This window comes from Paramisgurnus dabryanus, chromosome 3 (genome assembly GCF_030506205.2).
Source record: "Paramisgurnus dabryanus chromosome 3, PD_genome_1.1, whole genome shotgun sequence".
In the NCBI taxonomy this organism is placed as follows: Eukaryota; Metazoa; Chordata; class Actinopteri; order Cypriniformes; family Cobitidae; genus Paramisgurnus; species Paramisgurnus dabryanus.
The window spans coordinates 40,710,098-40,727,496 of record NC_133339.1 but is presented as its reverse complement, the minus strand read 5'-3'; the positions used below and the strand labels follow the sequence as shown (position 1 = coordinate 40,727,496).

Here is a 17,399-nt window from a genome sequence, read left to right as displayed (position 1 = left end):
AGCTCCCGTCCCACCACATCCCAAAGATGCTCTATTGGGTTGAGATCTGGTGACTGTGGGGGCCATATTAGTACAGTGAACTCATTGTCATGTTCAAGAAACCTATTTGAAATGATTCGAGCTTTGTGACATGGTGCATTATCCAGCAGGAAGTAGTCATCAGAGGATGAGTACATGGTGGTCATAAAGGGACGGACATGGTCAGAAACAATGCTCAGGAAGGCCGTGGCATTTAAATGCCCCATTGGCACTTAGGGGCCTAAAGTGTGCCAAGAAAACATTCCCCACACCATTAAATCACCACCACCAGCCTGCACAGTGGTAACAAGGCATGATAGATCCATGTTCTCATTCTGTTTACACCAAATTCTGACTCTACCATCTGAATGTCTCAACAGAAATCGAGACTCATCAGACCAGGCAACATTTTTCCAGTCTTCAACTGTCCAATTTTGGTGAGCTCATGCAAATTGTAGCCTCTTTTTCCTATTTGTGGTGGAGATGAGTGGTACCCGGTGGGGTCTTCTGCTGTTGTAGCCCATCCGCCTCAAGGTTGTGCGTGTTGTGGCTTCACAAATGCTTTGCTGCATACCTCGGTTGTAACGAGTGGTTATTTTAGTCAAAGTTGCTCTTCTATCAGCTTGAATCAGTCGGCCCATTCTCCTCTGACCTCTAGCTTCAACAAGGCATTTTCGCCCACAGGACTGCCGCATACTGGATGTTTTTCCCTTTTCACACCATTCTTTTTAAACCCTAGAAATGGTTGTGCGTGAAAATCCCAGTAACTGAGCAGATTGTGAAATACTCAGACCAGCCTGCCAACAACCATGCCATGCTCAAAATTGCTTAAATAACCTTTTTTTCCCATTCTGACATTCAGTTTGGCGTTCAGGAGATTGTCCTGACCAGGACCACACCCCTAAATGCATTGAAGCAACTGCCATGTGATGGTTGATTAGATAATTGCATTAATGAGAAAATGAACAGGTGTTCCTAATAATCCTTTAGGTGAGTGTGTGTACCAAGAAAGGTAAGATAAAAATGTATAATGCTCGGTAGACTTTTAAAATTTTTCCTCTGAAATTTACTGGGGAGCCCTTAGAACCTTCTGAAGACCCCCTAGTGGTCCCAGGAACCCCTGCAGTAATGCAGACTCGTGTACTGTAGTTAATCGGTGTGGCATAGAGTTAAGCAGTGTACAGGGAAGAATGCAGTATACTGTAGTAGTGTAGAAGTGTACAGTAGATAAGAGATGTGTGGATACAATATTGCTTTTCTAATATTTTGTGTTAAAGTGACAATGCGGAGCAGTGTGAAAATAGTAACAGTAAATGTTACAAAATTCCTATTTTTGCATCATCTCACCTGTAGTAGATCGTCACTCAGAACCTCTGTTTTTTCTGCCCTGTAATAATGAAGAAAACACAAAGTAAGGTGTTGCTAGAGAAAGAGATATAGAGCACAATTCACATAAGTCAAAAGGGGGTCCCTCTATTATGCACTGTCAGAATAAAATGGTCAATAAATGGCCCCAAGCTGTCACTGGTACCCTTTTAAAAGGTCCTGTACCACTTAGGTAGAGAAATGTATAAATTTTTTCCCAATGTGTACCTTTAAGCTACAGTAGTATAGTGCACTTTTTGGTACCCGTATGTACCCTTGAGGTGGAAATATGAACTCTGTAAATGCAAAGGTATCGTTTTTGAAAGGTTACCACCCCAGGGAACCGTTTTCTTAGTGATGGAATGACTTGAAAACCTGTCTGTAATGTCAACAGATAAATGGCTGTGATTACTACGCTTTATTAATATACTGGTAAATATAAATATGCAGTGCATAAAAATATTATTCTTGTATTAACTGAGTGAAAAACTGCATTTAAAACATAGCTATGATGGAGTGAACCCCTGGTATTAATGTCACTTTAGTCTCATCTATCGCCGCGGTGCAGTCAGGTGTGGTGTGAGGAAGCGCAACCATTGCATCTGTATAGAAAATGGTAATATAATTCAAATGCACCGTTACACCGTATTAAGTTTTAGACCTCTAATGTGTTACATTATGTTTGGACAAGACAGTATGTTGTTGAACATCAACTGCCGTTAAATTAACGCAACTTAAAGACAAATTTATAAAACTCCTGTGCTATCAATTGGGTACCCTGCTGAATAAACCAGCATCAAACCAGCATGCACCAGCATGGGAATCATGCTGGTCTATGCTGGTTTAGCTGGTGGTCCCAGCATACCAGCACCAAAACACAACATATGCTGGTATGACCAGCATGGGATGCTGGTACTAATGCTGGTTTAGCTGGTGCTTATGCTTGGCTTGCTGGTATGCTAGTTTTTTCAGCAGGGTAAGGATTTTGTTTCTGCTGTCTGTAAATATTATAGATTTTGTAATTGCTAGGTAGATATCTAAGGTAGCTACGGGCATCCACAAACTTTGGAAACACTTGTTAAGCAAAATCTTATTTTATGATTGAAAGATATGGATAGAGTCGGTCTCTTTATTGTGCATGCACTTCAGCGTCTAGGCTAGGTTTGCTTCTCACTCTCCATGGACTTCACGTGATGCTAAAATGCTAAAGGAAGCCCCGCCTCTTTTGCTCCACGGACCACGGGACTACACCCCTTACCTGGACCAAACCCATTCCACTTGTTAAAATGAATGCCACAATGTCTTAAATATTAATAATCAGACTTTTTTTACTTCCAGCTTCAAATATTTTGATTCGATTGGCACCAATGACTATTACTGGATCCTTTCAAGCTACAGGTATTTCAAAGTATAGTACAAGCATTCGTACAGTATCAAATATCAATTTAGATAGATAGATAGATAGATAGATAGATAGATAGATAGATAGATAGATAGATAGATAGATAGATAGATAGATAGATAGATAGATAGATAGATAGATAGATAGATGAAAACTCTGTCCTCAGCTTCTTGCAGGTCATGTACATGCATTGTGAAAATCAATTTAAAAAATGTTCACAATCTCTTGATGTTCCAGAAGAACTTTGTCTATTAGAAAAGTCATCATAAATCACAGCATGTCTGAACCCACAGCAAGGTTCTCTCTCTTTTTACTGAGCCTCAGATAAGCACCGTGACCCATATGGTGCTCGCATACATACAGAAGAACAGGTTGCCATGGCAGCAAATGCCAGCAAATGAAAATAGACACCAGAACATCTCCTACCCATCTGCAATGATAGTGACTTGATGCAGTGAGAGGTGCACTTCACATCTAAAGGAGAGACAGCTGTTTGTGTTTTTAGGAAAAAAATATCAGATCAAACCTTTAATAAAGACCATGCACTGTTTGAAAAAGTGATAAAATGTCTTTTACTGTCAATGGGGCAGTAAGTTACCCTTTAAAAGGTTGATATGTACCATTTAGGTACTATATGTATACCCTTGAGGTACTAATATGCAATCTTTGGTACCAGTATTGATGTGTTGAATCTCACCCCCCTCCAGTGGGAATTGTCCTCTTACACCTATAGCCATCCAACTTTCCTAATGCCGCTATATGTCTTTAACGTTATGCTTTGAAGTCAACAAATGCTTTCTCCGGTCTTCTTCAAAAAACAAGCGTACAACCTGCCTACAACAGATGCTTTACAGCTCTCCTGCACTGCACATTTCCCAAAGCAAAGTCGAAAACAAACAAGTGGACTGGCAGTGGAAAACAGATGATGCATGTGAATGACTTAGTGCTCAGTGAGAGCAGGCCTGCTGGGGTCCGGCCAGAACTGAGGCACAGACCGGGGACCACAACACAACCACTCGGACAGTCGTCAAAGCTCTCCTCCACACACTCCAAATGACATCACATGGGCGGCCGGAGAACACTCAATTATCTTGCAAACATTTTCTTTCTGACAGTCTTAAACCACTGGAATGAAGTCAGCTTGAACCACTTACTGTAATACACAGACTGGATTCAAAGTGAATGATTTCAGCCTTAGGTGTGTGGTGTATATTTGGTCTATATAGACCTTGTGAGGGATGCATGCAATGCTGTAGTACTGTACGTCCCCAAAGAAATTGTGCTAAGAAGCGAAAGCAGGAGTGAATAAAATTGCATTTTGGTCTAATCCAAATTTCCAGAATTCCCAAGACTTCCAATTCCAGCACATGGCACTTCCCGTGTGAGCGCTGCTTTTGTCTGACACCGTAGGGACCGTAGGAACAATGTGCACACGGACGGCCCAAACCACAAACCTCAGAACAGTTAAGACAACAGACTCACACGTACTCTATCCCACATCCTGTCCTGTCTACAAAACTACTTCCCTCTATTGTGACTCAATTGGAGACACGTTTCTGCCCTGCCAATCCACATAATAGCCATTCTACTGCTTTTATTTAAAGACAGAATCAGACTTTATCGCCGCACAGAAGAATAGTGCCTCTATCAGAGCTCTTATCTGATGCCAACAGCCCTGTGGTGGAGCGACTGTGTTTGTGCCATCTGGTCCTTGGCTCTACCGTACATCTTCCTCCATCTTATTGGAAGCACAGTCTAAGTTATTCTGAAGCATTACAGATATTTTATAAGAAGCAGATAGACATAATATATAGAGATAATGATGATTTTAGACAACAGACATTTTACCGTTGTTTATTATGTCACGTGGCTCTCTGGAATACTTGATTCTGATTGGTCAGTTATTGCATCCATGCAACCTCCTTAAGTCTCATATATATTTAACTGGGACACAGAATTGGATCACCTGTGTCTTAAGGATGCTCTACATGGAGCCATGAGAAGAGCAGGGAGTAAGACGAAGACATTGAGAGCAAAATGGAGATGCAATTCTATTTGGAAAAACAGAAGACCGAAATAGCAAACACTGGAAATAACAGGTGTGCACACACAAATTCTTGGCATTCTGCGCATATATTTCTGATGCCATCCTCCGCAGTACACACAGTGTGATGCAGAGAGAAGAGCAGCTGGGTGTCTGTCATTCTGCATGTGTGCAAACAGACCCTGGCAGTGAGGCAAAGAGATGCAGAATACGGCTGTTTACAGGGGATTTCAAAGATTTGACAACATCTGGGGTTTTGGCCCGTACATCAGAGGCCGGGTGGGGGATCTGGTGGTATCCCCCCGAGGAGAAATTATTTGACATGTACATCTTCAGGAACAACTTTCAAGCATTTAGATTAGATCACAGTCGAGGCAATGTAGCTGTTCCAACTCTTAGCTTTGTCTTTGTATTACTGTGTGCATGTGAGAAAGCAAGAGTGAGTAGGAAATCTTATCCAGTAAACTGCTCATTTTTATCAGTGACTGAGTAACAATAAACAACATTTACTCAATAACTCCCATTAGATTTCCACTCAACTCTGATACAGTTCCTGGCAAAAACATTCAGGGCTAATGTAATTTGAGGTTCGAGTGCAGAAAGATTGTCCTCCGCTGGCTGAAATTCTCATTGGTAAGTGGATGCATACAGAGACACAACTCTCTGGTTCGTGTGGCTTTCCTTGTGAAACTTAAGGGATTTTTGTCAGCCGCGACATCGCAGAACCGTTTCGTAAATAGAATTCACTGGCGCTTGACGTGCCTGATTAGGACAAAAACTCTGATTAACACGGTAAAGGTACCTTTTATCACGTGCCGCGGTGTTGGGTGTATAGGACAAGGTGTTACGCAAAGCCCCAACATCATATTTGGGAGATAAAGTCAGAAAATGTAAGTAAAATCACAAGCTTTGCTTTATTTTATGTGAACGAGCCACATGAAACTCAGATGGGAGATTCTCGCAAAATTAAATTTATGAGGTGTCATGAAACATTTTGATAAAAAAAGTAAATGCAAAGTAAGAGCATCAAAATAATAAGCATACAGTAACAAACAACTCTTCATGTAGCCTACTATTTTGCACATGATCTCAAATGACATCATACAAACCAATTTTTTCCACATTTCAGGGTAAACTTGTAAACTTTTCATTACCGCAACATGTCCATGACTGGATTTGGGCTCTTTGACATGGAAATATTTATAATTAAAAAATCTAAAAAATAAAAAGCTTCAGCACATGTTATACTATAAACATTTACAGTAAAGAAATGTGGTATTTGGTGATCATTGGTAAATGCAGAGACAATAATAACCCCTCGTTCAGACAGCCAGCGACGTTATCGTTGTGTGTCGCCCGTCTCTTTCTATGAGGCGTTACTAAATCTGCTTGTCATAAACAAATGAGTACCATCCACGCCAGTAACTGACGAGAGAAGGATGATGTGAATTCCACTGCTTTGTTCTCATTGGTAGTCGCTCCCGAAAGTCGCTCGACATTTGCATAAAGTTAAACTTTTCTTAACTTTCTCACGTCACTGGACACGCCCATACGGTCACCAATGGTCTCTTTTGCTCGTGTCGCCGGAAGTCGCCAGGTTTCCATTGAAATGAATGAGATCGTGTTGCTCTCATCCTCCGCAACATTTTTTAATAATTGTTTAAGCCCTCAAGGAACTAACATTTTCAAAAAAAAAAAAAAAAAAAAATGTTGGAAGGGACATAATTGACTGTGACACTCAAGATGGCTACCAGGTAAGCAGTTCTTATTTTTCCCGCCTGATAAAAGTTACAATTTTGTTTGTCATAGTACCTATACAACTTTTTAGTTCTCAGTACCGAAACATGAGTTTGTAAATGCATATATTTAATGTCATGTTGTGGTAATGATAATTTTTGATAAAGATAATCTAAAAATGTTGAATAATTATATAGGAAATATTTTTTAAATCCTCTAAAAATAATGGTTAGTAAGTTCAGACTTTAATCGTATATGTGCAAAAAATGGCTATAAGGGCTTTAAAAAAATTCTGATGCTGGACACCTTCTTTCGTGAGAATCACCCAGATGTAGGGGGGATTTCTAAATTGCACAAGGTCCACAGATAATACTAATCCCGTGTGAATAGTATTTAAGGCTACGTTTATACGACGATGATGTGGAAAAAGTTTTACGTACACACGACAATGTGCATATTAAAATATGGTGTTTGCACAGATAGGCGAAAACAATAAAAATGCTGTATCGTGTGCCAGGCCTGTAGATGGCGATGTTACCTTGTAAAGAAACACTGCATGGCTTTGCACATTCTTCTACAGAATGATAAATACAAACAATCAAAATGTCAAAGCTTCGAAGAGTTTTTTTGTTTAGATGAAAAATTAGGTAGATTTATTAAGTGACCCTGGACCATAGACACTGAATACGTAGACGCCTCATAGACTGATGCTGCCTATTGGAGCTGATGTATAAGGGCAGCCACCATCTTCGATGGATCCCAAATGCACCCCCTGCATTTATTTTTACTGAGGAAGGTGTATCCCTAACTTCAATAATCATAACTCTGTGAATTTTTACTGGATTTTCACACGATTTGGTTACATGTAGGCCCTAAGTGGTATGTAACCAAGATGGTAAAATAACCAAAATTATTGTTTAATCTTACTTGTGAAAGGTAATCCCATGCGAACTGTAAACTGTACAACATACGGGCTTGCTTTCTCTCCATTGACTCTGATGCTAGCATAAAGTGAGGAGATCCCACCAATATGGCGGCGATGCTGTAATAACGTTCCAGCACGCAATGAGGCGTCTATATATATTATGTCTATGGCCTGCACTATAAAATACAAAAAGGTAGATTTCCGAGTGGTTTGATCATTAATACAGAAGGTCAAACTAAATATTTTTATTTAATACATTTTATTTTTTGATTTATTTCTCTGTGAGAAATAAAAGTTGGGACTAAATACAACTTAAATCCTGAATGCAAAAAATCAGAATAAAATATTAATTTTAAATTCCCAAAATATGTAACAGCTGCAAGTCACAAACTTGTATTTAGTAGCATAAATACTGTTCATACTGCTTAAAACCAAAACAATACCGTTATCATCTCTATGTAAACTACACAAATGCAAATTCATGAAAACGATAATGTCATGCATACATATTACATGTTGAGACACATCATGTGACAGCACCAGCTAGGCCTGGCTAGCTCTTTGTTGTTTTTTGCGGATTTATTGGGAATTCGTTGTTGGTACATTGTTATTGTGTAAGCGTACTCGTGTAAGACATACACAGAGCAGGATGAGTCCATTCCAAGTACATCCATTCACCAGCTCTGCTTCCTAAAGGCACTCGAGCCTGACAGGTGGTCATCCTCTGCTGTCATGTCTCAATGCAGAAGAAGAGCCCTAGAGAACCAGCGAGATGACAGGAGACACACGACCGTCTCTCACAGTCCCGTGTGACTGAGGCGGTGTGTAACACTAGGGGCCAGAGGGGACTGTTCCCAGAACTAACATCAAAGAAGAGTGGGTCTGTATCTGCACAGATCTAGGGCCGGACGGAGGGTTGTGCTCCTCTAGACTGTTTATTCTCAGAGGGAGGAGTTTCCTCCTACCATATCTCATATGCACTCTGTCTGCCAATCAGGTCAAGGGCCGAAAGTCAATTGCATATGTTTGCTTGTGTGCAAACAGGAAATTGTCCCCAACACTGTGGCGTTAATGACCACAAACATGGACAGGATGCGACAGTGAGGACTGTAGTATTTGTGACTCAAATGTCTTGGCTTTCATATAAACTTCATTTGCAGTGGGTGGTCTGTGTTGTGCAGGTGAAATCTTCTTGGTGAGTCATGTAAAAGCATTCTGATAGAGCTACAGTACAGTAGATGTGTCGCTGATCCTTCTAGCTTACAGGTACATACAAACAGTATACATAACACGGTCTGTGAAAACCCAGCTAAAAACATGTTTTATGATTTACAGTTTTCTACATAAATCTTCTGTAACAATATAACCTTGATATATTTTAAATTGACTAAGTGAGGTCAAGTCAAACATTGAAGCCAATGTGAAATCAATGATTGAAATCATTGAAATGAGATTTTTGCCTGGATTTCACAAACAGGGTCACAGAAAGCCCAAATTAAAACCTTTACAAAATCAATCTAAACTGAATGAGTTGTTAGTAATATTATATTTCATATGTTTGTAATGCTGAAGTGCAACAGGAATACATTGAAGCGGTCTAAATCCACCATTCACCGTCCCTTACAGACAGGGTTGCCAGGTCAGTGTAACAAAACCAGCCCAGTGGTGTTTGTTTATTATTAACACCATTCCAGCATCTATAGCAAGCTACATTCATGGCAAGAACTGGTAATTTAAGTTAATCCATACATGTTGGCATCTCTAATTTACCTAAACTGCATGTTTTTGGGCTGTAGGAAGAAACAAGAGACCTGGAGTAAACACACAGGAAGAACATGCAAACTCCACAGAGAAAGGCCACCTAGCCTGGGCTTGAACCGGGGACCTTCTTTCTCTGGGGCAACAGTGACCTTAGTTTTTTTTCTGATGAACACAAAAGAAGATATTTTGAGAAATAATGGTAATCACACAGCGGTAAGTGACCATAGACTTCCATAGTAGAAATACAAAAATATGTTGGAATTTAATGGATCAACTGTGTGCTTATCATTATTTCAAAACATTTTTTTTGTCATTTATCACAATACTTCCAAAATATTTTTTCCTCCTATGGAAGTCTATGGTCACTTACTGCTGAGTGTTTATTATCATTTCTTAAAATATCCTCAGAAAAAAGAAATTCATACAGATTTAGAACAACACGAGGCGAGTAAATGATGACAGAATTTTCATTTTAAAGTGAACTTTCCCTTTAAGAATAATTTTAAGAAGAATTTGTGTTTAATGCATTAAATTAATTGTAAAATTTCATTAAAAGAGGTCATATTTTTCATGTTTGTAGCACAATCCTTTCTGAAGCACAAATTAACATTTATAATATTCATAACACTTCTTGACATTAAAATGATCATGGTCATATTTCAGCCTTACTAAACAGGCTGTTTGTGCTAATATACCTTATTTATGTAAATTACTTTTGCTCTCATATGGCTAACTTTCACGCCAGTGTAATTCACATTATTATTCATCAGGGTGTGCTATACTGAATACTAAAAAGGCTTTATAAATGTGGACCTACATGGAATCTACTCTGTAAAAAATGCTGGGTTATTTTCAACCCAGCATTGGGTCAAAAAGGGATGAACCCAGGCATTGGGTAGGGCTGTCACAATGATTAAATAATCATCTTAAAGGCGCTCTAAGCGAATTGACGCGTTTTAGACCATAAAACATTTTTTGTTACATACCGGAAACATCTCCTCACTATCTGCTTGCTGCGCTGATCAAACTGTAAAAAAAACGCGATCTCTGTAGACAGCCCAGGATTCACAAACGGCAATATCCACATAGTGGCCAAACCTAGCACCACAAAACAAAACAAAGTGTTCCAGCCAATAAACAACAAAAAGGATTTGGGGGTGGGGGCTCGTTCATGAAAGCATGGAAGGGAGGGGGAGGAGTTAGCTACGCTCCGTCTGTTTGAAAACAATTCAAACGTCAACAAAAACTAACGTCTTGCAGATTCGCTTAAAACGCCTTTAACTGACAGTGTAGCGCGATACAATGCAAAGCCATTTAATACAGTGGAAAAAACAGCATTTAAAGAAATGCTGCAAAACTTTGATAATTAGTATGAACTGCCAGGAAAAACACTAGAGCTGGGGTAAACAACTATTTATTAAATGATTAATCTGTCGACTATTTTTCCGATTAGTCGACTAATCTAACGACTAATTGGACGATTAATCTAATGATTAGTTTCTGTTGCTTGATTAATAAAAACCATAATGTATCTCAAATAAATGCCAAAAACATTCTTAATTATATACTTTAAAGGATGTATCAGTGATTTCAGGCCAGGGGGTGGCCAAAACTACTCAGGGGGTCCATAGTCCATGAAAGAAAGCGATGTGTAACTATGTATCAAGAAAGCATGAATGAATGCATTATACGATGTAAACATAATAAGGGTGAATTTTAAACATTTCTGCTGTATTTCTGTTAAAGGGATTCACCCAAAAATGAATATTCTGTCATCATTTACTCACCCTTATGTTCTAAACCTGTATAAGTTTATTTTATTTTGATAAACACAAAATAAGATATTTTGATAAATGATGGTAAGCACACAATTAATGCATTAAATTCCATCAGGTTGTTTTTATTCCTACTATGGAAGTCAATGGTTACAATCAGCTGTGTGCTTACCATCATTTTTAAAATATCTTCTTTTGTGTTCATCAGAAAAAAGAAATTCGTACAGGTTTAGAACCACATTTTTCAGAATTTTAATTTTGTGTGAACTATCCCTTTAATGAAGCAAAAGATCAGGAAATCTACATTCCATGATAAACCTTAAACTTATTTCAAATAGCAGAGCTCAACACAAAGGATGTTTGGCAATTTTTTTTAAAGTAAATGTGGATTATTCTTTATTTACGAAGAAAAAAAGTTTTCTTTTTTTATATATTTAATTAACTTTAATGACAGAGACAGTTTATGCTTATTATAAGACCGAATGCAATACAATGTTTATTCGTTTAAGACAAACAGTTACCACATGTTTACTATGAAAATCACAAAGACAGCTATTTTGACATATGAGCATTTGTCCGTTTAAGCCAAAAAAACGCGAACATGAAGTCGTTTAAGCTCTGCCTATGCACGTGCGCTATCGGTTATGCGCGTCACGCTTTCAAGTTCAATGTGCAATCCAGTCCAGTTAACAATCATACAGAAGCCTATAAAGATCACGTCAAGAATTAAAACACGGTGCTGGGTTTTGTCGTAAAAAGAAATGCCAATCGTAGACTTTATTCAGTCCACAAGAAATTACTATACACACTTTCAGCCATGAAATCATGTAGTATTAGCAATGTACGACTTCACTTACATCATTTTAAAGACATTCCAATCACCGACATGGTGTGACTGTTATGAGGTTTGACACTGGCTTTTTCTACCTAACAACAGCCACCCCCTGTCGGTGATTGGTTGAAAAACGTTATTTTGGTTTTGAGTGGTTGGTTAAAGGTTGTGTGCAGATCTCAGAGCTCAGGCTGCCTACAGAGACGCGGTTTTTTGACAGCCTGCTTATGGGACAGGGAGCTAGCAGATCGTTACGAAAGATTAGACGAATGTGATCATTTATTTTTTGGACCTTAAATTTAATGTTTTGGTCTCACACGTGCGTCTGGCGAGCTGTGTCGAAGCGTCGACGCAAAAATATGACGTCGACGAAATGTTGATGTCGATGCGTCGACATCATCGACGCGTCGCTACAGGCCTAAAAGACACACATTTTCAAAACACCAATTGCAAATTTAGGGAAGTGAAGGATGCTATTCTTAAGGATCTGTGAGGCCACTACAGACATGTGGTCCAGTACTAATATGACCTTAGTAGGATTGGCTGCTATGAGAAACGTCATGAACAAACAAAAAAGTATGAGAATTAAATGTCAAAGCAATAAAACAGACAATTAATCGTCATAATCGCCACTATTTATTAGACAATTAACCGTTAGCCAAATGTCATAATCGTGACAGCCCTACCATTGGGTTCAATTAACCCAGACAATGTATATATTTAAGCCAACAATGGGTTAAAACAACCTAGAGTAGGTTAAATTAGAAGCCAATAGATTGAGTTTGTCCCGTTCAGATTTAATGCTGGATTGAAAATAACCCAGCATTTTTTTTATGTATTTCCACATTGAAGCTGTACGTGTTACATGATGGTTTACTGAAGGCAAATATATTAACAATGTACTTCATTTCCCACATGCTGTCATACATTATACGATTCTAGCTTTAATATCCCATTTGTTCATATCTGACCAGCATGGCTTTTTACCTTCCAGCATAATGCGGTTATGAACCCATAAATAATTCAAGTTTATATAATCAAAAGTGGCTAAAGTAAAAGCAGCAGAAACAGTATAGAATACAACAGAGTTAACTGGCTGCTCAAACCCTTCCTCATCCTCTTCTTCCTCCTCCTCCTCCTCACTTTGGACCTGAGATGAATATATCTGAACTGAAGAGACTAACCCACTTTGCCAGCCACCCACATGCACACACACACACACACACTCTCTCACACTCTCACTCTCTCACAAGAGATGCTAGATTTTAATAACAGGGAAACGGAAAGAACGGGAGTGTGAGATTGAGAAGGAAAGAGAGAGAGATGCCTGGAGCGTTGGCGTTCAACTAAGAGGCATTTTTATGCAACCTGCCTTTGGAGCATCTGTCTACAGAGCATGTTTTTCATAATACAAAAAGAAACATAAATGCTACTTTGAAACGAAAAAAGATGAGGTATGGAAATGACACGAGGCTGCTAAAATGGAGAAACCCACTGTGCAGTGAACTGGGTCACCATTTTGTTAAATATGCAAGAGTAACTGCAAGGAACATACATGGCGAAAAGATTAGGAATCATCATTTAAACAGGGAGCGTAAAAAATCAAAATGTACCAAATTGCACTGAACCATACTGTCTTTAGTGCACATGACGCGTGGCAAGGGTGTTTGACCAACATGCAAAACATTAAATGAACAGTGCAAACTGCAATTGCAAAGTTGAAAGGAAAATTTTATTGCTGAGGGGTGGGGTTGCTTTTTCATAGCTCAGCAGACTTTATAGAGTTTTCGGTTCTGTTTTAGTAAGTATAAAATTTCTTAGGAGACATAAAACAGACACCAATTTAACAACTGGATACACAGAGTATAGTATAGAGCAAAGAAAATCAACAGCTCTGATTCATTTGTTTTGCAAGGAATATTTCAACCAAAAATGAAAATTTGCACCTAATTTACTCATCAGAATACACATTTCACATTTAGAGTTACAGTATACAGTATTAAATATTATCCTGGCTCTTGTCCAGTTACCACCCAGATAGCATGCAACCATTGAAACAATGTTAAAGGGTTCAAATTGTCAGATTGCATGTTTTCCTTTGTTTTTAGAGTGTTAAATGATGTCTGTGCACATAAAAGATCTGTAAAGTTGCAAAAATTTAAGTTTCTTTTCCAAAGAGATATTCTTTTTAAATGTGAAGCCTCATCCACGCCCACCTAAAACGGCTCGTTTAACACGCCCATGCAGTTAGACGTCATACTGGTTTGAACATTTTCATAACACCGCCCTCATATACGCAAAGATAGAGGGTGTAACTTTCAATCACGCTGTAGTATTGTTGATTGTTGATCGATTAGCTTAGCCATCCGTGTTTTCTGGGTCAGATTCAGGCTCGTGTTGATAAGGTAGTAGTAAATACGATAGTATCTGTGTCTTTCACTATTGGTTTGGGAGCTCATCTTCCAAAACTTGGCAAGGAGCGTCATATTTCCGATTACGTTTCTGAGGTATTCGGCCAATCACAACGCACTTGGATAGCTGGCCAATCAGTTCACACCCGTTGACACCGTACTTTCTCACAACGATGAGCTTTGTACCAAACGACCTGTTTCAGATGGGCGGGACTTAGAGGTGCTAAAAAAAAGTATGGTATGTGGAAAATAATGATTTTTTTTTAACCATAAACCACACGAACACATTGTATTACACCAAATACACACAGAAATTTGCTTTTTAGCCCTATAATATGTCCCCTTTAAAAATGAAAACACAAGAGTCAATGACCCAACTAAAGCAAACACTGATCACAATAATGGTGATTTGTTGAAATTTCAATATATTTTCAATATTAATGGAGGGTGCAGACCTGATATTGATTCAATGCAGTTAACATTGACAAATCAACTGTTTTTAACATTGTTTCAATGGTTTGCATGCTATCTGGGCATCCATGTATCTTGCATCTAATCCATTACCTTGCTTTATAATGGCATGGAGTAGTACCCAATTTTTTGAAGCCCATCCATCATAAAAGAAGTACCAGTGGGTTAATATATATTTTTTGAAACAATACATTTGTGAGAAAAAGATTTGTATGTTAAGCGTATTTAGCAATCTTTATGTCACGTTTGAATGCAAACACATCTAGATCTACTGTAAAATGGCTGCACAGCTGCTCCATGTCGCAACCCAATCTCAAGGCATTTTGTCGTATAGTCATGGACACAATTTTCCTCTTTTTTCGTGTCATTGAACACAAATGTCTTTTTCGTGTCATCGCTTGAGGTTAGAATGACTTTCTGTTACATTACAGCAGTGGCGGCCGGGGACTTCTTTTTCAAACAGGGCGCTTGATGCGAAGTTTGTCACAACATGTATGTACCCCGTCATGTGTGGTTTTACTTTTTTCAAAATATGTGTTCTGTGCAACGAGTGATTCTATGTGCATCACGTGACAAGCCAAAAGAAGTGCCTGCTGCAGACGCGTCTAAAGGGTTTATGATAAAAGAGACGTTCGCGTTTTCCAGATTCTCGCATAATCTCATGCGTAATCAAGAGTTTACTGTTAAAGGAATGTCTTGCGTGTATTTTGTGAGCCTCTCTTTTATCATAAAGTTTTTGATGCGTGTGCAGCAGGCACTTATTTTGAAAAAACACGTGATGCACATGGTTTACATGACGCAACAAACACATATTTTGAAAACGCAAGCAACACACATGACACACCAAACACTTATTTAGAATTAGCGCCCCTTGGATGAGCAGTCACGAGCCGCCACTGCATTACAGACATCCTAACCCAAATCGTAAAATAAAATAGAAACCAATACATAAAATGACAGCCTAACCCAAACCCCAAATCTAACCCCAACCCAGGAGACAATGGTTTAAAAAAATAATACATAAACCAATACCCCTGCTAAAAAAACAGCAGACCAGCATAATTCCCATGCTGGTTTGGTGCTGGTTTTGCTGGTGGTCACCAGCATACCACCACCAAAACACAACATATACTGGTCTTGCTTGTATGACCAGGATGGGATAATGGTGCTGGTTTGCTGATGACCACCAGCTAAACCAGCACCAAACCAGCATGGGAATTATGCTGGTGGTCACCAGCAAACCAGCACCAAAACACAACATATGCTGGTCTTGTTGGTACACTCTAAAAAATGCTGGGTTGTTTTTAACCCAGGGCTGGGTCACTATTGGACAGAACACACTGCCGGGTTAAAATGACCCAACTGCTGGGTTATTTGAACCCAACTGCTGGGTTGTTTCAACATGGATGATTGACAATAACCCAGCAATTGGGTTAAAACAACCCAGCAGTTGGATCATCTTTAACCCGGCAGTGTGTTCTGTCCAATAGTGACCCAGCCCTGGGTTAAAAACAACCCAGCATTTTTTAGAGTGTATGCTGGTGTTTGCAGTAGGGACATAAACCAAAATCCAATTCATAAAATGACACGAAAAAGAAAGCATAAAAATGATTTATAAAAAATCGTGCCGAGTGACACACAAAAAAAGAAAATCATGTCCATGAACATGAATAAATAAATAAAAGATTCCTTCACTATACCACGAAATGCATATAGGTAGGGTTGCAACATTAGTATCGTAGACAATCATTGGTTCTTGTGAGTCTCCATGTTTCATCACAACGCACATGATGACTAGTCAAGACTCACGAGACCCAATGATCGTCTTGTGTACTGTGGTGGAGAAGCAGCTGTGCCACTATTTGTGTTTACAAGAAGATCTAGATGTTAGTGAAGAAAGGAAGTCATACACCCAGGATGACATTGAGTAAATGATGGGCTTATTTTTATTTTTGGAAAAGCTTAAATAAAAAAATGAATTGTAAATGATTGTATTTGAAAATCTCTTTAAAAGAAGAAACATTGTTGAGATCTAACCTATAGAAGAGACGTGAGATTCCTGGGGTCTATTTCACAGGTTAAACATCTGAGATGCAAGACATTTTTATTAATAATCTCTTATTGCTCTCCATTTAATCTCAATACTTTCTAGGAGAAACAACTGAGATGGGTAGTCACTGTATAAATACATAAAATGATAAAGGTTTATAAAAAAGCCATGCCATACATTACACCTCCCTAACAAATACCATGTGGTGATTTAATTATATATTGCTGTCCGTTGTATGTTAGTACCACTTGACTCGTGAAAAAAATGCCACGTTTTTGAATCTCTTTTCACATATTTGTACAGTAATTATCAATATCAAGTACACAGCAAGCTACAGATAAACAAGAGAATACTTTAAAAATCAAGATGCATGGTTACTAGGCAACCAAAAGTGTGATTCCTATATCATTAACAGCCAAGACAAAATCCTGAAAAAATGGACAGTGACATGGAGATGAATACAAATCTAGAAAGGGAATTTATCATGGAGATCAAAGAAAATGGACATGACACGAGCATTTATATAAGCCACATCTGTACAGTTTATCCAAGCAGAAAGAATTTTGCTAAAGATAAAACTGAATATCTGAGTGATTATTTATGACTAT

The 17,399-nt window shown here is 38.6% G+C and overlaps 1 protein-coding gene across 9 annotated transcripts in view; it reads right to left on the bottom strand.

Annotated features, from left to right (window-relative positions):
* The window catches only part of arhgap44a (Rho GTPase activating protein 44a), a 93,140-nt gene that overhangs the window by 48,352 nt on the left and 27,389 nt on the right, over window positions 1-17,399 (bottom strand). For all 9 annotated transcript variants that reach the window (XM_073814050.1, XM_073814056.1, XM_073814057.1 and 6 more), the window contains exon 2: window positions 1,366-1,405. In XM_073814050.1, the coding sequence (XP_073670151.1) occupies window positions 1,366-1,405 (40 nt within the window). The remainder of the gene's footprint in view (window positions 1-1,365; window positions 1,406-17,399) is intronic.